The sequence below is a fragment of the Chionomys nivalis genome, chromosome 23, assembly GCF_950005125.1.
Source record: "Chionomys nivalis chromosome 23, mChiNiv1.1, whole genome shotgun sequence".
Taxonomy (NCBI): Eukaryota; Metazoa; Chordata; class Mammalia; order Rodentia; family Cricetidae; genus Chionomys; species Chionomys nivalis.
The window spans coordinates 2,792,731-2,813,492 of NC_080108.1; the positions used below are offsets into that span (position 1 = coordinate 2,792,731).

Here is a 20,762-nt window from a genome sequence, read left to right on the forward strand (position 1 = left end):
CCATTCCAGTCAGTTCCAAACACATAACCAAGCCAGCAGCTAGGGCCCAGGACAGCTGAGCACCAGCGCTGAGGCAGGAGAATGGACAGCAGGTACAGAGTGTGTTCATATTGTCTTGTTACTGTCTTTGGATTTCCAGCCCTCGGCCAGATGTCCTCATTTGATTTGTTTATCTGACAAACACTGGCTGATGTCCTCCTTCCTGTCTAGGCCAGACAATGGATCCAGGGATGCCACCTGCCGTGTGCTTGGAAACCACTCTAGTCCAGTCTGAGTCTGCCTGGTGGTGGCGCTGCCGCCGCCGAGTGCCAGAAAGCCTTTCCTCCCAGGCAGTCCAGCTTGTGACACAGCTTGGCACATTTAAGGACCTACATGCTGCTCGGGGGCTGGAGGAAGCATGCCGAAGGTAAGGCAGGCAGACACTGCGTGATTTCATTCGTATGGAATCCAAATCACTAATCACACAGGAGCAGGATCACCACCATTACACACAATGGCAGCTGTCAATGTAAAAGGCTCAATTAGTTTGGTTTAGCTCTATAAAAATCTGGTAGTCCAGGGAGACTTCGAGCAGTGGCAGAGCATCATGAGGGTCCCGCAGTAACAACGGGCACATTCCAGAATGGACTGGTCCCCTTCCTGCCTTGACTCTCCGGTCTTGGGAAGCCAGAATTGAGGGGTTACCCATCCTGATCTCTGGTCACCTGCATCCTTCTGATACTCCCTAGACTAACCATCCAGATGTCATCAGTACAGTCTCAATGACTTAGGGCTGCACCCCAGCCTTTAGGTTTATTTCTGTCTTACGCTCTAGAGCGTCCTCATCAAATTTGCTATACATACTAGACCCCCACTGCCCCTGCCTCCCTAGTGCTGGGGTTATAGGCAAGTGCCACCATGCCCTGCTGACCTTTTCTTCTTTTGGTCTATCGTATTGAAATCTTTGTTCCTTCACGATTTTCCCCTGCCCAAGACAGGACTTTTCTGTGTAGCCTTGGTTTTCCTGGCACTAGTTCTGTAGATCAGGCAGGCCTAGAATTCAGAGATCCATCTGCCTCTGCCTCCCGCATGCTGGAATTAAACTAAGCCGAATGGTGCACGCCTTTATTTTTTTTTTTCAATAGTGCAGAACATTAAACCAGGGCCTCGTAAATGTTAGGTGAACGTTCTACTCTGAGCTGCACTCCTGGCCACAACCTTTCTCTTTATACACCATTAAGTTATGTTCCAGGTTTCCTCAGCCTCAGAGTCCTCCTCTGTATTCACAGAACTACAAACACAGCCCCTTGCCTATACTCCAGCTCTGGCCTCTAGCATAACAGAATCATTCCCTTTACAAAAGCAGAGTTGCTTCCCAGCTCCCACTTCCTTCTGCTGCTTCCACAGCCCCAGAACTTGCTTTGTAGATCAGGTTCTACTCTAGTTTATTGGCATCTTTTCTTTTTTTTTTTATCCTTAGTTAGTCTACCTAAAAGACTTAATTTTATTTAGCTTTTCAAAAACCCAATTCTTTAATGATCTCCTGTGGCTTTTCTCTTTTAGTCTATATTACAGGTCTGGTGTGAAATGACTCCATAGGCTTTTGTGTTTCATATTTGGTCCCCAAATGTTGATTCTGTTTTGGAAGAGTATGGGTCCTCTCGGGAGGAAATAAGTGGGGAGGGGGCAGACCTTGGGTGTCGTAAAATCGGCTTGCTTCCTGATCGACTGAGATGCGAAGAACAAGTTACACCATCTGCTTCTGCAGCTGAGGACAGAGCTGCCCACTGCCATGCCTTCCCTGCCATCATGGACTGTAGCCTTAGACCTTTCTAGAGCTTTGGGATTCTATAGTTTACGTTTAAGACGTTGTCCGCAATTGTGAGTTACACTCCTAGAGGCACAGTGTGGCATGGTTTATGCTCTTGGTGGAACTGGGATTCCTAAAATGCCCCTCAAAGTTTCTACACTACTCCTGAAGCTCACTGTTACCCCCTCTAATACACACTTGTAGAAACCATTGATTACAACATTTAGAGCCCTTTAAGACTATCTCCCAAATCTACCTTTAGTCTTTTCCTATATCCCTAATTTTCTTAGTGATGGGCCCACATTTTTACAGCTGCTTCTCCCCAAGTCTAGGCCTTTATAACCACCACAATATATGTGTGTGTATGTGCACGTGCACATACGTGCTTGTGCAGGTAAGTCCCATAGCACAGGTATGGAGGTCAGAACAACCACTGCAAGCTGATTCCCCCCCTGCCACCTTGTGGGATCTGGGGACTGAAATCAGGAAGTCAGGCCTGTGTGCAAGTGACTCTGCCCACTGACCCATCTTGCTGCTCCTTTGCCTTAGTTTTCAAAACGGGAATTATGCTTTACTAAATTAATTCAGGAACATGATTTGTAATCTGGACATGGTGGCAACTGAGAACTTATTTTGGCAAAGCTATGGGCTTGTTTCTTCTAACAGTGAGAATAAAGCTCATAAGAACAGGTATAGCTCTGGGCCGAGAATGTGTCCCAGAATGTTCTAAGATGATGGATACATTTCTATTCCTGTTGTCTAGTTACAGCCCTGTGTCACACAGAGTCACGTGGCACCTGAGGTATAGCTGGCTTTGACTATGTCACTGTGGCAGGCAGGATAAGATACCTCTTATGTTGTCTACTAGGGTGTCCCTAGAGAGCTAAATTGAAGAGGGAGGACTCAGCCCCTAACCTGTGCTTAAAGGGGTACCTTTCCCTGGGATGGGATCCTGGAGTGAATTGAACCGAGAGAGAGGGCTGAGCGTCAGGCATCCTGGTTTGATTGCCGTCAAACCAGCTGCTCCATGCTCCCATCACTGTGAGCCAGAGCAGACCCTTCCTCCTACAAGTTGCTTCTTACCAGGAGAAAAGTAATAATTGCAGACATAACAGAGCAATTGAATTAAAATTTCTCTCACTTAGCTAACGTAAGGTTACATGGACATGTCTGAGCAGTAGTTGCTCTCAGGAGCAGCACCACCCTAGAGCGGAGAGACAAGGAGTTGCCCAGCAGTGTTTTCTAGCTGAGCTCTTAAAGCCAGCAAGAAATTTGATTGTTACCCTGTAGTGCTGAAGCTTTATTCCCTGTTGCTTCTTCTTTCCAGACAGGGTTTCTCTGTGTAGCCCTGGCTGTCCCAGACCTCACTCTGTAGACCGGGCTGTCCTTGAACTCACAACTATCCTCCTGCCTCTGCTTCTGAGTGCTGGGATTGAAGGTGGGTGCCACCATCACCCTGATCCCTTAATGCTTCTTATACCCAAATCATTGCTAATAATAAGATAACGATGTTTTACTTCTTTGTCTTTAAAGCTGAAATCCAGGGACTGAGAAGCAACAGGACCCGAGTGACCACGATTCCCCTGTTGTCTCCTACCTCGCGTTCTCCGTCCTCCGGCTGATGCACTGGTGTAGGTAGAGATACTCCTGAGGCGCACTGGTGGACAAGGCTGGCTGGATGTGGCTCGACACGGGGGGCTCAAACGTGAACAGAGTGGGTTGGCTGGAGTGGGAAGGGGCGGAGGACTTCCTTTCTCGGAGCAGGTGCTGGCTGGAGCTGCTGAACTCAGCTGGAGAAGAGCGGGGACCGTGGCCGGCTGAAGAAAGGTTTCTCAGGGAGTCTGTGGAAAGAAGACCGAGCTCTGTGAGTGAAAGGAGGAAGGGAGCCGGGCGGTGGTGGCGCACGTCTTTGACCCAGCACTTGGGAGGCAGAGGCAGGCGGATCTCTGTGAGCTTGAGGCCAGCCTGGTTAGAGTGAGCTCCAGAAAACCAGAGCTACACAGAGAAACTCTGTCCCCAAAACAACCACAAAAACCTGAAGAAACAAAGGAAGTAAATAAGTCAAGGCGGGTTCCTGCTGTTACTACCCCTGGGAGCTTCTGGCTCTGCTGAAGGACACATTGCTTACCCAAGACTCACTGACTCAGTCTAGAATCTTTGTCTTTCTGTAATGAAGGCACATCCAAGCTGCCCTTCAGACTAGACCCTGCTCGTCCTGGTGCTCTTCCCTTTCTCTCCAAAGACAACTTGGTTCTCTGTTCCCTACTTTTCTCTGTCCACTGGCCCTTCTTTGTTTCTTCTTATCTCAAACTCTCCTCTGTTAGATTAGGAAGGAAGTGAGGTATTTGAGGACAGAAAAAGGCTTAGAGTACTACAGCCCGAGCTCAGAGCCTTATTCATGAGCTGGTTCTTTAAGCTTGGTCCTCGTTTCCTAGTCTGACCTACTTCCTGTGCTCTCTCCACACACAAGCAAAGCAGATGGAAGCATCCTTAGTCCCTGAGCATAGTGGCTTTTTTCTGTGATTCTTTGTTTCCCTTACACTGCTCCTTCGTCCTGGGTTTCATCTCTATACACTTCTAGCAAACTGATATGAAGACCTCAAGATCCCATGCAGATACTACATTCCCACAAAACCTTCTTGAACACTTTTTATTTCCTTTCTGGGTGCTGACAGGTTCCAGGGCACACTTCCTTCAGATCTCTGGTCACTGTGCTCTCTTGCTCTTGGTTTCTGAGAAGTGTGTCAGTGAGGTTATTGCTTATATAGTCCCAGCGTTTACCTACATTGATGGTTCTTAGTCCATGGTTATATAAGAAAAACCTTTGCTATTTAAAAATTCCAATAGTAAAACTCATGTTCTTAAGAAATACGGAATAAAGATATGAGTTCAGGTGATGTGCTAGCTAGGGAGGACCATTTTGGGGATGATGGCTTTCCAAGTTATCCAGATCCTATCGGAGGAGACAAGGTTCTTAGCTACTCTCTCTTCTGACCTATTTCAAGCTGCACCGTCCGCATGGCCCAGGGCAGGGTCACCGGCACATTAGTGCTCTACAGTGTTAATTACTCTCTGGTCACCCCCATACTGTCAGGGCAGGGGAGAGAAAGCCAGTGAGCCTCTGGGGAAAACTGCTCCAAAAGAGCCGTATTGATCTCCAAAATGAATTCCTATAACAGGTCTCCTAGTGACCTGGATGATGTTAACAGAATCAATGCATCTGTTACTCCATTAGGTTTGCGGAATGAACTCTCTAATGGTGGATGAGAGACGGTTTATACCAGGGACAGAGTGGTCATGGCACCGGGGGAGGAACACAGCTGTTCTGCTGAGAAGACACAGGGGAGGGATAAGAAGCCGCCCTCCGAGAAGGTTCTACACTCTCGGTTGACTTTCTGGCTTCCTCTTGCTCTGTCTACATCTTCATTCCTCTGGACCTCGTTCTAGCCTGTCCTGTGACGGATGGCAGCTCTCAGACCTCATCTCCAGCTCGGGTCGTCCTGGCTTCCTCCTGTACACCCCTACCTGCCACTGTATGTCCCGTCAGCTGCTTGAGATGAGCAACCTAAGCCAATCTCCTCTCCTCCCAGTCCAGTGCTTCCTGTCTCAGGGAAACACATCCACACCTTTCCCATCAGTCAGTTGGCCAAGCCAGCAGCTTGTCATCTTTATTCTGAAGGCAATGAGAAATCAGTAACTGTTACTGAAGAAGTAACGCTTTATTATCCTTTGTGTCTTATTTGTTTGGCCAACAAATATTAAGTCACATGATTCAGAAGGCATGACCCAAGGCCACGGCTGTTAGGAAAGGGTTGGAATCTCTGGCTTCAGAATAAAGATGCCTCGGTGTGACAACGAAAGGTATTTTGTAATTACCTGTATACTTTATCTTGTTGCTCAGTGCCTCCCTCACTCCTGCAGTGAATGATTGTTCCCTTTATTTGTGCACATGGACCAATCATCTTTGCCCAGCAGCCCTCTGCCTTCAGCGCAGACTGGAGTCAGTCTGTGACTCAGTTTATTCATTTGCCTCTCAGAGTCACAGGGAATTGGAAGACATCGACAAGCTTTCTTACCTTGATTTACTTATCTTACTCATTTAATTATGTTTGTGTTGGGGGCTGGATATGTATGCCACAGAGCATATGTGCCTACATACAGAGGATCTCTACATAGTGAGACAAAAACAGAACAGAACACCGATAAAACATCTCTGAATTATGTGGCTATCTCCTGGGAGCAGGCTTTCCTTCTACCGTGTGGATCTAGGGGTGGGGTGGTTAAATCAGGCTGTCAGACTTGGCATCAGATGCCTTTACCTGCTCAACCTTCTCACAGGCCTGAGACAGTCTTGACAGTGGGGTATACATAATCTCACATGCATGCTCCAACTGTTTCTGTCTCTCCAGCATTTTAACTGCCTGGGCACATTCAATACATATTTATTGAATAAGTAAAAAGATTTTCCCTGGCACACAAATCCAGATGTGTCTGTTCCTTGTGGTGAAGATCTGTACTCTATGTGTTAATAAGATGAAGCGGAGAGCCGGGATGAGCTGGGCCCTCTGTGAGACCACTGACGTTTCTATGTAGCTCTAGTCTGTAGATCTAGAAAAGCTCTGTTAAAGCTGGCTCACACCAACCCTGCAACTTCAAAAGAGCTCTGCCAGGCCTGACATTGTAGTTCATAACTGTAACAGCCCTGCAGAGTCCTGGACAGGGGAAGTACTGCAAGTCTGAGGGTAGCCTGCACTACATGAGTTCCAGTGAGATCCTGTCTTCAATACGAAACAAAGCATCAATAAGAGATATCTGCCCTGCGGTTTGGGAGATGGCTCAGGGGTTAAGAGCACTTGCTGTTCTCGTTGAGGACTGGGATTTGGCTCACCACTGTCTCTGGCTTCAGTTCCAGGGCATCTGACACCTTTGTCTGGTCTCCTTGGGCATCAGGCACTCGCAGTGTGCACATAAATTTGTCCCCATATGTCCCCAACTATATTCTAAATATTTGTCCTTCATACTCATGGATAAGTGTAGTCCTGATCCCTCATCAAGGAAATTTCTCTTTGCCACAGATGGAGACTATCATAGAAAACCACAACCAATCAGAATGTAGAGTTGTAGAGCCTGGTCTCAAGGGCTAGAAGTACAATACAAATTCTGCATCCAAGGCTTAGGGATCACTGCAGAAGAGGGGGTGGAGAGATTGTAAGAGCCAAAGGAACAGGGAGTTTGTCGCGAAATTATCTTCTAGGGATGTCAGAATCTACACTTATTAAGTCTCAACAACATGATTGTCTAAACAGGAGCTGAACAAGAAAAACAATATGCATGTTAACATGGATAGGGTGTGGGCAGAGCCAGGAAGGCTTCAGACCTACACAAAGAACCACAGGCAACTAAAGAATGCTAGAGCCAGAGAAGTCTTGCACAGGGAAGAGCACATCAATTGGTTATCCAATACCAAATGGCCTTTGAAAACAAAGGCGCCATTCAGACTGAGAAGATTGTATTTATGTATTTAGGAATCAAGATAAATATATGCAACAACAATGAAAAAAAGAGACCATGGATTTGAAAGAGAGCAAGAGGAAGGGAGAGAAGGGAGAAATGACAACTATGTTATAATCTCAAAAAAAGACAAAGCACGCACGTACCCGCACACATGCATACACACACACACACACACCAACATCCAATAACATACCAACACCCCTATAACATGACCTCAAAAAAAAATCGAATGAATCCCGAGTTTCATACAAGGTCTTGCTTGCTTTAGGAATAGTAATAATGATAATAATAATTAATAAAAACTAAATTCATATTACTGGAATAAGGTGTCCTCATTCTGGACACAGAAGGCCCAGTATCCCTGGAGCCCTTTGCTCATGGAAAGCAGCCTGTGCACCATCCAGGGCGTGCTGAGGAATGCTGTCCTCACTCTCCCCATTGGCTGCAGGCAGTGTATCAGCCAGCTTGGGGTCTGTGTTACTCTGCTTTGTTCCTTACAGCTGTTCTTTTTAGGCAGCAATGGTCTTTCGGTATTGGAGTGTGTTTTACATGCATGTTCTAGATAGGGCTTAGTAGTGATATGACTTAAGACTCCATAAGCACTCAGGGTCCTAGACTGTAATTAAAAATTTCAAAATTAGGGACTGGAGAGATGGCTCAGAGGTTAAGAGCACCGGCTGCTCTAATAGAGGTCCTAAGTTCAATTCCCAACATTCACATAGTGGCTCACAACCATCTGTAATGAGATCTGGTGCCCTCTTCTGGCGTGCGGGCAAACATGCAGGCAGAGTACTGGGTTGTAGGAGGAAGGCTGCTTGTTTGTCCCCAGTCGCTTTAGCCCCAGAATAATAATCACACAGAATCTGTATCAATTAAATCATTGCTTGGCCCATTAGCTCTAGCTTCTTATTGGCTAACTCTTACATCTTAATTTAACTCATCTTCATTAATCTGTGCATGACCATGAGGTTGTGGCCTACCAGCAAAGTTTCAACATGTCCGTCTCTGGTAGTGGCTTCATGTCGTCTCCCTGACTCAGCTCTTCTTTCTCCCCAGCATTCAGTTTGGTTTTTCATGCCTACTTTTTTGTTTTGCCCTGCTCTGCTATAGGCTCAAAGCAGTTCTTTATTAATCAGTGGTTTTTATAGCACACAGAGGGGAATCCCACATTACCGGGTACATAATGTTCTTTTTTAAAAAAAAATTTCAAAATTATATCCAAATACTTCACAGCACAAACTCTCCATGGGATGACATATCTAACAGAAAAGGATGCATCAAGTAAACAACTGAGAGGTTGGATTCCTTTTGTAACTGTGCCTCTGGTTTGCTATTTAACTCTCAGCAAGTAGGCTGCTTGCCTTTGATGGACCTTACCCACCTCAGCTGTGGAAAGTTACAAGTACCTCACACCCTACCACTAATTATTGAGGGTTGCCAAAAGGATAGAATTTCATACATACATGTTTCTGACAGCGCTATTGAAATCACCCACAATGGAGCTGGAGAGACGTCTTGGTGGTTAAGCGCATTGGCTGCTCTTGCGGAGGATCCTAGCACCAATGCTGTGACTCAAACCACCTGTAACTCCAGTTCCAGGGGCTCCAGCCATCTTCTGACCCTCCCAGGCACCGGGTGCACACACAGTGCACACGTTTACATGTCACATAAGGATACGTAAAACGTAAGGAGAAACAGCCCAAACTGCCCACTGACTAATGGGTGGCTAAATAAAACGCTGCAGTCCGCAAAGTAGAGTCACAGATGTATGCATGAATGAAATACTGACGCACAGCGTTCTGACGAACCCTCAGGACTTCGTAAAGGAAGTCAGTTAGAAGAGATGGAGACCACGCAGTGTAACTTCTGTGCAGGGTTTGGAAACCCAGATAAATCCCCAGACAGAGAAAGCAGGCGTAATGAATGCTTAAGACTGAGCAGGGGGTGGGGGTGGAGCAGTCAAAAGGGAGCATGACCGCTAAGGACTATGAGGTTGCTTGGGAACAATGAAATATTTAAAAATTAAGACTGTGGAGAGGGCTGCACATCCGTATAAACACACTAAAACCTGCTGGACTGTATATGTGATAGGCGAATTTAATGGTATATGAAATAAATCTCATTCAAGATTTAGACATACAGTTTGATAATTTCCCAACAAGCTAAATATACCTATCCCCTCCAAAAAGACCCAGCAGTCTCACATGTAGGTATATGTCCTAGCTAAATAAAAAATTATGTCTGTAAAATGAACTTATACAGAAATATGTTCAGGGCCAGTGAGACAGTTCAGTGTGTAAGGGTGCTTGCTGCCAGTGCTGGCTACCTGAGTTTCACAGCCAGGAACAAACTTTACCTATCGTTGTAGCCCAAAATATTAGGTACTAGATTGTCATGATGATTGAATAACTTGCATGCTTCAGATGGGTTATAAAAGACCATACGTGTCTGGGCACTGCTACGCATACCCTGGGATCCCGGGAGTTCAAGGTCATGCTTGACTAAGCAGTGAGCTTGAGGCCAGTCTGGGAAACATAGTGAGATTGTGTCTCAAATATCAGAACAAAACAACAGAAAACCAAACAAGACCACACACACTCATACAAATCCCTAGCAAACTATTAAATGTGGTCAGAGATCAATCGCATCTAATCATATGTTCCTGCCAGGCATAGAAGCTCCTGTCTACATTCCCAGCATTTGGGAGACTGAGGCAGGAAAAACAACTGTGAGGTCAAGGGCAAACCTGGGTTATGTGTGGATTCTAGGTTGGCCAAGGATACATAATGAGACCCTTTCTCAGAAAAAGGTGGGGAGGAAGTCATAGTGGCACACCCTTTTAACCCAGACATTAAGGAGGTAGAGGCAGAAAAATCATGATGTGTTTGATGTCACCCTGATTTACACAGCAAGTCCCAGGCCGGCCAGGATTGCATACTGAGAACCTGCCTCAAGACGCAAGGTTCATCCGACCTTTATTTTTTCCTTATTTCCTTTCTGAAGTGAAAACTGAGCATGTGGTAGACACCCGTCCTCACGAAAGTGGTACATACTTGACTAAGAGACCTTGCCCCTTTTCCATTTTCGTCATCCCGTGCCCCCTCCTTTACTCCCCTTCACCCCGTAATTACAGCAGGGCAATACGACTTGGAGACCCGAGCGAGCTGGAAAATCCTTTCCAGACAGTGACCTTCACGTCTGGACAGCAGTCAGTTCACTCAGACCCCAAGTCTGGTTCCACAGGCATCTGACTGAGGTCACGCCCAGTTTGGAGCTGGGAGGATAATGCCTGGCCTACAATCCCCATGCTATGTGGCTGTTGTTGTCAGAGTCGAGGTCAGAGTGTGAAGCAGACCATGCACAGATAGAAAATGTTTGCAACGTTTGTTTTTATTGCCTGGAACCTTTGGAGAGAAGAAAATAAGGTACAAAGGAAAAACGTGACAGAACGTATGGCTGGGATGTTTTCAGTATGAGATGGACATGCTGTTTCGGTGATGTGTCCTGGGTCGTTAGGAAGGTCAGCTACAGGGAAAGAAGGGAGGTTTCCAGACTCCTGGCCTGGCTTCTATCTCTAAGTCTAGACTAAAGATAACGGCTGCAAATGTCTGGGTCAGTTTGTTTTCTTTTAAGCAGGGTTTTATTTTTTCCTTTTCTTCCTGGCTTCTTTTTACGGTTCTACAGAATCACTCCCCTTCCTTTTCACAACCACCCCTGGGAAAGCTGCCCAGCATGCAAGAACTCCTCCCACCGCCCTGCAAAACTGCAGTGCAGGAAAGCTCAGAGGGTGTCAGGGGAGGAGCTCTGAGCTCTGCCCAGGCCGGGCCAGCCATCAACAGGCTGGTGATAACGGCAGGAAAGGAGACCTGGCAGGGGTTTCTGGAAAAGATGACTGTCCATATAACGACCAGTTCCCTTATCTGAATGCCCTTGTTATCTCTATTCCTTTTCTCCAAACAATCCGCATCCCTAAAAGTCTCAGTGCGTCTCAAAATCCAGACCCAGGGAGACCAAAATACTGGAGACGAGTCTGGACCCAAAGCCTGTCTCTGCTAACCCTGAGCTCCGTGGCTTGGGCGTGGAAGGATTCGAGATCATCTTGTAGGATGCATTTGGCACATCCCTTCTTATTGGGAGACTTCAAGAGGGCCAAGAGGGATGAGCTGGATGTATGGATGGCAGCTACCCTAGATGCTCCATGGGGAACTACTGAGGACAGAGAGCCAACAGCATCTACAAATGAACACTACCATTTACCCATCACTTACTAAGTACTCCTCGTCACCCTGTGAGGACGAGCTCTTCCGGCTTCCTGCAAAGACATGGGTTTGGTTCTCAGCACCACACTGGGCAGCCTACAATGGCGCATAATTCCAGGCCGGGTGATTTGACACCTCTGCCTCTTCAAGCACTTGTGGTCATGTTCCCACACATGTGCCCAAGCCACAGAGCTCAGAAAGTTCAATGAAGGAACAAATGCCTCCAAACCTTTTCTCTGTATCACTGAAATTATAAAGCTAATTCCCAAGCAGCAGGATCCAAGTCCTAAGATCTAAACTCTGAAATCACTTCGCTTTTGCTCTGGACAAAACATTTAATGTTGTTATATGAGGCCTCACATCCCTCACGGCCATGCCAAATGCTGAGGAGTCTCCGCAGAGTTCTCTGAGAGGAAAGAGAGGAACTAGAATGTTTGCTTCATTGTGTTTTCAATGCTGAGGATCAAACCCAGGGCCTGATACATGCACTACTGATCAGCAGCACCACTCAGTTGATAAAAAGCAATAATTTAATTTTCAATAAACCGTTGGTTTTTATTTCAAGAAGTGGGTTGGTAGAGGGGAGCTTCTAAAGGTCTAGCAAGAGGTAACAGTCGATGGAAGAGTTTTAAAGACAGAACAGGTAGAGGATCCTAAGAGCAGATGCTCCTATGATAAAGCTCACTAGAAAAACAGACGGGTTAGACAAGAGGGAAGGGCGAGGCTGGGTTGACAGTTCCAGGTCATTTGAACTCACAACCACAAGCTCGATGTAATTGACAAAGGCATAATTCTCATAGTCTTTCCATACATATCATAACTAGGGAGAAATTTCTAACCATGAGGACAAACAGACAAAAGGCTCCACTGAACAGACAACCTTACCCGGTGGCAACAGCAGATTCCCTGGAGCCCAGTTCATTTACCACTGTTTGTCCTCCCCAAAGCTTTCATCCACCATTCAAGGAACTTAAAGACCACTATAAATAATTCTCCATGTTCAAAAATATGTCTTATAGTGTCTACAGTCGTCATAAAGCAAAGGAAGTTGAGAGGTGGCGGAGACAGCATGAGAGCCCGGGAGACCTTCCTATGAGTGCGGCTCTCTCACCCCCTCCGTGGAAGAATCCAAGAAAGAACATCTCAGCGCTTGGGGCAGCCAAGTCAGAACATCCTGACCTTGGCGCATATAATCCTGAGGTATGTATTAGCGGAGACTGATTCTGGGAAATGCACAGAGGAAAGGCAGAGAGTGGCTATAGCTTGGCGCTCTGGCTCTTGGTTACTCGTCCTTAGAGGACTCTTTGCCCCAGAATAGCCCCCTTAGAGACACAAATGCCTTCCATCAGGCCTCTAGCCAGGGTCAGTCATGCCTTAGTTTCGCCTCAGATTTTAGTTGGGAATTCACAAACCTGCCACATAAAACAAGACTACAAGCCTTACAAGTCAGGATCCCGATCACTGTTTCTCTAACGATGCTTCGCACTGTGTTCCAGGCCTAGCAAAAGCCTGGGTTTCGATAAGAAATCCGTTCGGTCAGAATTTTCCCTCCCTGGGATCAGCAGAATGAATGAACAGCCCCAGGTTCCAAATTCTCTCGGGCTGGAAGCAGCTGTTCCCACTGTGTGATATTTGCTGGGCTGTGTATGCTTCTGGCTTTGGACAATGAGTCTGTATTTAGGCAGGTGCTGTCCTGCTCATTCGCGAGTGATCAGGTCAGCAAGCTCTGTTGTCACCTTACCAAGCACACCCACCTTTCACCTCTTCCTTTCTTGGGAACTTGGGTTGGTTAGGGGTCCCTGTTGAAAGGTAGTCCCCTCAAAGTGTTCGCTCATACTTGAAATAAAGCTGGTTTGGGGGGAAGGGCGGGGAGAGAGTGCTGGGCGTGGAACCCAAGGCCACACATGTTTGCAGCCACTAGAATGAAACACTCTTGTCATTTCTGAGTCACAAGCAGCCGCCATAGGGACTACACTAGCAATCTCAGGCCGGTCTCAAGGGGTGGAGCTTGTCCTTGATTCCTGCCGCAGAAGCAAAGCCCTCATCTATATTCAAGGGAGTACTTCCATCCTCCTCCTAAGGAACCCTGGGAAACCATTAACATTCCCGAGGGGGGGGGGATCAGTCCATCCAGTAAGTACCATAAGTTCAGATTTTAGGGATGCATTTTGAACCTTGAAAACTTTCCATGAAAATATATATAAAAAAACATTAACAATAAATACTTAAAGCTAACCAGCTTTGTCAGGTGGAGATTTTGCTCCTTTCTCAGCGACTCTAAGACAGCCGGCGACTGGTGTAAACTCCAGAACTGAGGGAGCTCACTGAGAATCATTCACCATGGGATTAATTGAACAATAGCTTAAACTGATCAGTTTGGATGTGATGCTTGGAGTCTAAGAGCTCTAGCTTCCCCTAGGGAACAAGGAGACACACAAAAGCATCTGAAGGAAAACACTGGCTTCAGGAGAGGCAGTGTGATGTTGGGGAAGGAACTTGAGATTTGGAGCCTGGATCCTGGTGCGCTTGCAACAAAACCGAGTGAGGCTAAAAGCCCTTGGTTTGCACAGTTTGTAAAGACTGCTAAACTTTTCCAGGAAGAAACACCCGTGGTCCCAGGGAACTCCTGCAACTCATAAACACTTTCAGTAATGTAACAGGATACAGGATTAACTCAAAAAAAAAAAAAAATCAGTAGCCATCCTTTACACAGATGATAAATGGGCTGAGTACGAAATCACAGAAACAACATCCCTCACAATAGCCACAAACAGCATAAAATATCTCAGAGTAACTCTAGCCAAACCAGTGAAAGACCTGTATAAAAAGAACTTTAAATCTTTGAAGAAAGAAATTGAAGAAGACACCAGAAAATGGAAAGATCTCCCATGCTCTTGGGTAGGTAGAATTAACATAGTAATAATGGCAATCTTACCAAAAGCAATCTACAGATTCAATGCAATGCCCAGCAAAATTCTTCACAAACCTCAAAAGAATAATACTCAATTTCATATGGAAAAGCAAAAACCCCAGGATAACCAGAACAATTCTGTACAATAAAGGAACTTCTGTAGGCACCACCATCTCTGACTTCAAACTCTACTACAGAGCTAAAGCAATGAAAACAGCCTGGTATTGGCATAAAAACTGACAGGAGGACCAATGGAACCAAATCAAAGACCCAGATATCAATCTATACAGCTATGAACACCTGATTTTTGACAAAGAAACAAAAAATATAAAATGGTGCTGGATATCCACATGTAATGAAAATAGACCCATATCTATCACCACGCACAAAACTCAAGTCCAAATGGATCATAGACCTCAACATAAAGCCAACCACACTGAACCTCATAGAAGAGAAAGTGGGAAGTACACTTGAACGCATTGGCACAGGGAACCACTTCCTAAATAGAACCCCAGTAGCACAGACACTGAGAGAAACAATTAATAAATGGGACTTCCTGAAACTGAAAAGCTTCTGTAAAGCAAAGAACACGGTCAACAAGACAAAACGACAGTCTACAGAATGGGAAAAGATCTTCACTAACCCCACATCTGACAGAGGTCTGATCTCCAAAATATACAAAGAACTCAAGAAATTGGACACCAAAAGATCACATAATCCAATAAAAAAAAAAAATGGAGTACAGACCTAAACAGAGAACTCTCAACAGAGGAATCTAAGATGGCTGAAAGACATTTAAGGAAATGTTCAGCATCCTTAGTCATCAGAGAAATGCAAAGCAAAACAACTCTGAGATTCCATCTTACACCTGAAAGAATGGCCAAAATCTGATGACAACTTACGCCGGAGAGGATGAGGGGCAAAGGGAACACTTCTGCATTGCTGGTGGGAGTGCAAGCTGGTACAGTCACTTTGGAAATCAGTGATTTCTCAGAAAATTAGGAAACAACCTCCCTCAAGACCCAGCAATACCACTTTTGGGTATGTATCCAAAGGATGCTCAGTCGTGCCACAAGGACTTGTGCTCAACTGTGTTCGCAGCAGCATTGTTTGTCATAGCCAGAACCGGGAAACAACCTAAATGCCCCTCGACTGAAGAATGGATAAGGAAAATGTGGTACATTTACACAATGGAGTACTACACAGCAGAAAAAAATCTTGAATTTTGCAGGAAAATGGATGGAGCTAGCTGTTTTGAGTGAGGTGACCCAGACCCAGAAAGATAAATATGATATGCACTCACTCATAAGTGGCTTTTAGACATAAAGCAAACAGAATCAACCTACAAATCTCAGTCCCAGCCTAACTCTTATGAATAACATTAGAATTTCTTTAAAAAAATGTATATATGGGTATTGCCCACATGTATGTATATGCACATGCATGTCTGGAGATCAGAACAGGGTGTCAGAACTCCTGGAACTGGAGTTACAGATGGGAGTGAGCTGCCATGTGGGTGCTGGGAATTGAACTCAGGACCTCTGGAAGAGCAGCCAGTGCTCTTGACTACTGAACCATATCTCCAACCCTAAAGTTTAAATTTTTCTTTTTTCTTTTTTTTTTTTTCTTTTTTTTAGTTTTTCGAGACAGGGTTTCTCTGTGGTTTTGGAGCCTGCCCTGGCACTAGCTCTTGTAGACCAGGCTGGCCTCGAACTCACAGAGATCCGCCTGCCTCTGCCTCCCGAGTGCTGGGATTAAAGGCGTGCGCCACCACCGCCCGGCAAGTTTAAATTTTTCATGCCTCTTTCCTATTTCAACAATGCATTTCTGAAAACAACATTTGGAAATGAGTTAGAAGTTTTAAAACAAAGTAGATTAAATGATAGTTTTCAAAGTTATAGCCCAACACTGCAGCTAAATAATTTAAGAGAACTGTATTAAAATATCTATCTCTATTAGTGGCCACATGGTGCATAATATTGAAGCTAAATTCAAAAACATAATTTTTTTTTTTGTTTTTTCGAAACAGGGTTTCTCTGTAGCTTTGGAGCCTGTCCTGGAACTCCCTTTGTAGACCAGGCTGGTCTCGAACTCACAGAGATCCGCCTGCCTCTGCCTCCCGAGTGCTGGGATTAAAGGCGTGCGCCACCACCACCCGGCAATTATTTATTTATTTATTTATTTATTTATTTATTTATTTATTATGTATACAATATTCTGTCTGTGTGTATGCCTGAAGGCCAGAAGAGGGCACCAGACCCCATTACAGATGGTTGTGAGCCACAATGTGGTTGCTGGGAATTGAACTCAGGACCTTTGGAAGAGCAGGCAATGCTCTTAACGTCTGAATCATCTCTCCAGCCCCTCAAAAACATAATTTAAAGAATTAAATTTTAATTTGTTCAACTGATAGTATGTAACCTTGCTAATAAGGATGCAGAGCCATCAAGAAGGGTCCATGTCAAACATGGCCTACAATCCCAGCACTTGAAAAACTGAGGCAGTCAATCTGAGCTCAAGACTAGCCTCTGGTACATGTTTCTCAAACCCAAACTATGAAAAGGTTCACAAAGGAAGTCTGGCTGAGGGAATAAAAAAGCAGGTTCTCCATGGCAGAGGCTGGATGAGTAAACAGTACAGAAACAGAGGCAGCACTTAACACTGCGGGCTGCAGTGGTCAAGAGGAAGAGGAAACAGGTTCAGGGGAAGCAGAAGCAGATTTTCTTCAGAAATTCAGGTAGACACCACTGGAAAACCCAGACACCTTCCAGTGGGCAGTGAGGCTTTGGGCAATGACTTAATGTCTGGGAAGACGCTGCTCTATGAGAATGACATTAAAAACAGGACAGGTTCATCCTAGGTTAGGCTGAAGAGCGCAGGGCTCATCCTAACTGGAGCAGAGGGACAGGGCCAGAACTCAGCCCAGGGACGGAGGCTCCCCCAGAGCACGGATGTCATGCTGGAGTGGTGTGTGCGCACTGAACTTGATGGTGCAGTCAGAGGTCTGGGCGTCACTGCAGAAGCCGAGGTAGGGACCGGGTCCTCGTGACACTTAGTTGGGCCCACTAAAGCACTGTTTCCAAATGTCCCATCCTATTGATGAGTTAGAGCACAGCCTGCTTTTCCTCTCTGTGCCATTTAAAAATGGGCCTGCCACTTTATGTGTTTATTTGCTGGTTTTGATTTTTTTAAATAATTTCTTGCTCCTTTTGTATTTATTTTGTTTTTACAGCCTGACCACAGTTTCACTTCCTTCGTCTCCTGCAAGTATCCCCCACACCATTCTACTCTTCCATTTCTCTTCGGAAAAAGCAGCCTCCCATGGATATCAATCAGCCATGGTATATCAAGTTGGGGCTCCACCCCCCCCCCCTTTTTTTTTTTTTTTTTGAGACAGGGTTTCTCTGTGTAACAGCTCTGGTTGTCCTGGAACTCACTCTGTAGACCAGGCTGGTCTCGAACTCACAGAGATCCTCCTGCCTCTGCCTCCTGAGTGCTGGGATTAAAGGCGTGCGCCACCACCGCCCACCTGGGGTGCCATTTTTTACTGGCGTCAGCTATGGGGAAAGCACCATCTAGTAGGACTGTGACTTTATGTGCACACAAGAGAGTGTGTTACACGCATGTGAGCACGGAGAGGCTCTGGATAAAGAAGCCCGACAGTCTGGCCATGCTTGGTCTCATAAAATCGACTCTGCCCTACTCTTGGTGTTTTCCATTCTGTTGCTGACCGATAAAACGTTTTCTTAGCTTAGACCTGGCCTAAAGGTCAGTGCTTTTGGGTCTCTGCCGCAGGCATCATTTTCTTTCCTTTCTTTTTTTTTTTTGTTTGTTTGTTTTGGTTTTTCGAGACAGGGTTTCTCTGTGGTTTTGGAGCCTGTCCTGGAACTAGCTCTTGTAGACCAGGCTGGTCTCGAACTCACAGAGATCCGCCTGCCTCTGCCACCCAAGTGCTGGGATTAATTATTTTCATACCGTGTTTTAACCTTTGCAGGAGAGCGAGGGAGAAGAACACTCAGGTCCCGCTTCACTTGTAGCCTTTAACCCTCTCTGCTGAAACCTTCACATCGACCCTATTCTCCCTTTTCAGGTATTGTGTTCCGTGCAGGATTGGATTAAAAAGCAATGCTTAAAATAGTGCTTTAAATGACTTCTAGTTTACCGTTGAAGGATGTGAGATCTGTGCATCGAATCAATAACAAAACTGAAATCTCCTGGTGTAGATCCTGGAGATGTGACCACATTATAGGCCCTGTGGCATCCAGAATCCTCAGAATAACTATCTATAACTGGATGTTTATCCAGCCTCAAGACTGTCAAGGATTCAAGAAGACAGCTTAAAACAAATGCCACTTACCACTAGATACAAAAATCTAGTTCTATCTCTGGTCCAAAATGAAAGTTAGACAGAACTTTGGAATCTACTCTGACACTTCAACCAACAGTATTGCCATCCTTCACTTGGGAGAATCACAAGTCCTCTATGAATAGCAACAAGGGGTGTGGGAGCAGGGGATCTCAAGTTATAGTTGGGAGCTATCCAAAGCTGCTGGGGTGGGAATTTGGGACCAGACTGCTGCTACCTCTCAGTCTGTGGGTTTTGGCAGGTAACACTAGACTTAATCTATGCTGGCTGCTAGGGGGTGAGGGGGAGCATCTCGTATAAATAGACAGAGCAGGAAGAAGGATCAAGGTTTTGAGTGGAGAAAGGGGTCATGTTTTTCCCAGTCACCTTTTCCTCCTCCAGAGTCTGGACTTCCTTGAAGGTCAGGGCTGGGGCCTGTTCCAGGACAATGCAGTAAGTTCTATGAAGATTTATGGAGTTTATATTCAACTCAAGACCTGTTCTTGGGGTGACTAGACCCAGTTGTAAACAAAAAAATAAGCCAAAGACTTACAAAGGAGATGTGCTACTTTAGAAGGACTTAGAATAACAGTTTCCAGAAAAGACACAGGGATCCCAGATCAGGCTGAAAACTGGTCTGGATGTTTATTTTCCTCATTGTCTCAGTGGAAAAAAAAATGGGTGGGTGATTGAGACAGCAGCCTCCACCTCAGGGCTGGGGCATGGGTCAGTCCCCACCCTGTTCTTTGCTTTGCTCCTCAGCAGCTGGTTGCAGTCTGGGAGATGCTGTCTCTCACCTCCCACACTGGCTCTCAGTTTCCAGATGGGTCCCAAGAGAAGCTGGGAGTCTGAGCTCAGAGAAACAAAACAGGGAAGAGACGTCTCCCAGGGATGAGGGAAGGGAGACTTCTTCTCTCCCCACCCTATTCCATGCCCAGCTCGCCACACTCCCACCCACTTTTAGCACCGGGTGGCGGGGGAGGACACGGTAGTCAGAGACATTTGTTGGGACAGTGGCTCTGCCATGATTCTCAGCTGCCCAGCAGGAGCAGGGGATCTAGAGAGGGGAAAGCTGTCTGAAGACATTTGTCTGCAGGATGCTATTTTCCCAAATCATTCGTATGAGTTTTGTCTGACCCCAGATGGAATCCAAGACTTGAAATATCCCGCTGGGTAGTTGGGAAACTCAAGGATTACTAGAGGTTTTAAATATTTATAAAACATTTCTGGGGACAGTCTCATCAATTTTATAGTAGAGAAAGGCTGGAGGAGGAGATAAAAAGCAGTTGAAACTCTGGGGATTTCATCCCCAGAATTAGGCTAACGACTGCCACAGAACTCCTGCCAAGGAGGTAAAGAGGAAAGCTAATTCCGTGGAGAGGATATGGGGGAGCTTTGGCCTTATTTCAAAATCTTTACCAGTTACAAAATGGGGCTTTGGTGACCTAAACTCCCCGAGCTCAAATTCATTCACAGTGGCTTGCTGACTACTCAGACAGAGCACGTTGGTCTGCTAATTTAGCTGTCAGAGGCTGTTAATGTGTAACAGCGCTGCAGCAGCAGAGTCATCCGCTCCCAGTGACTTAGAAACGTCCTGCTGCTCCTCCTTCTGGCTGGCTACTTTGTAACGTAGAAGCGGCTATGCTAGACCTGTCTTGAAGAGATTAGAAATGAGAAGGAGTTAGCAAACGCAGCCTGAGGATGCCTCAAAGCCCTGGAGCTCAACCCCAGCACCCCTACTTTCAGGCCAGGCTGCTCAATGATCCTAAAGCTCCCTGTCCCCGCTTGTGCAATTGGAATAGCGCTGGTTGCCCACCCCCCACTTCACTTAGTTTCAAGTGAGACTACAGAAGGGCTTGCTGACAGGAACGCTCTCTAAAAATGGTAGATACTAAGTCACACTGTTTATCTTGCTCTATAGATAGAGAAAACATCTTACTTGAC

The 20,762-nt window shown here is 45.8% G+C and overlaps 1 protein-coding gene and 1 long non-coding RNA gene across 2 annotated transcripts in view; one reads left to right on the plus strand and one right to left on the minus strand.

Moving 5' to 3' along the window:
- Nucleotides 1-20,762, minus strand: part of Gab2 (GRB2 associated binding protein 2) — a 127,849-nt gene that overhangs the window by 9,984 nt on the left and 97,103 nt on the right. Inside the window, exon 3 of the mRNA XM_057756358.1 lies at nucleotides 3,387-3,630. Coding sequence (XP_057612341.1) covers nucleotides 3,387-3,630 — 244 coding nt within the window. The remainder of the gene's footprint in view (nucleotides 1-3,386; nucleotides 3,631-20,762) is intronic.
- LOC130865345 (uncharacterized) lies at nucleotides 6-6,078 on the plus strand. Its single transcript, XR_009056098.1, has 6 exons — nucleotides 6-92; nucleotides 211-406; nucleotides 3,117-3,227; nucleotides 3,323-3,420; nucleotides 3,554-3,653; nucleotides 5,025-6,078. It is a non-coding gene; the product is annotated as an uncharacterized LOC130865345 (long non-coding RNA).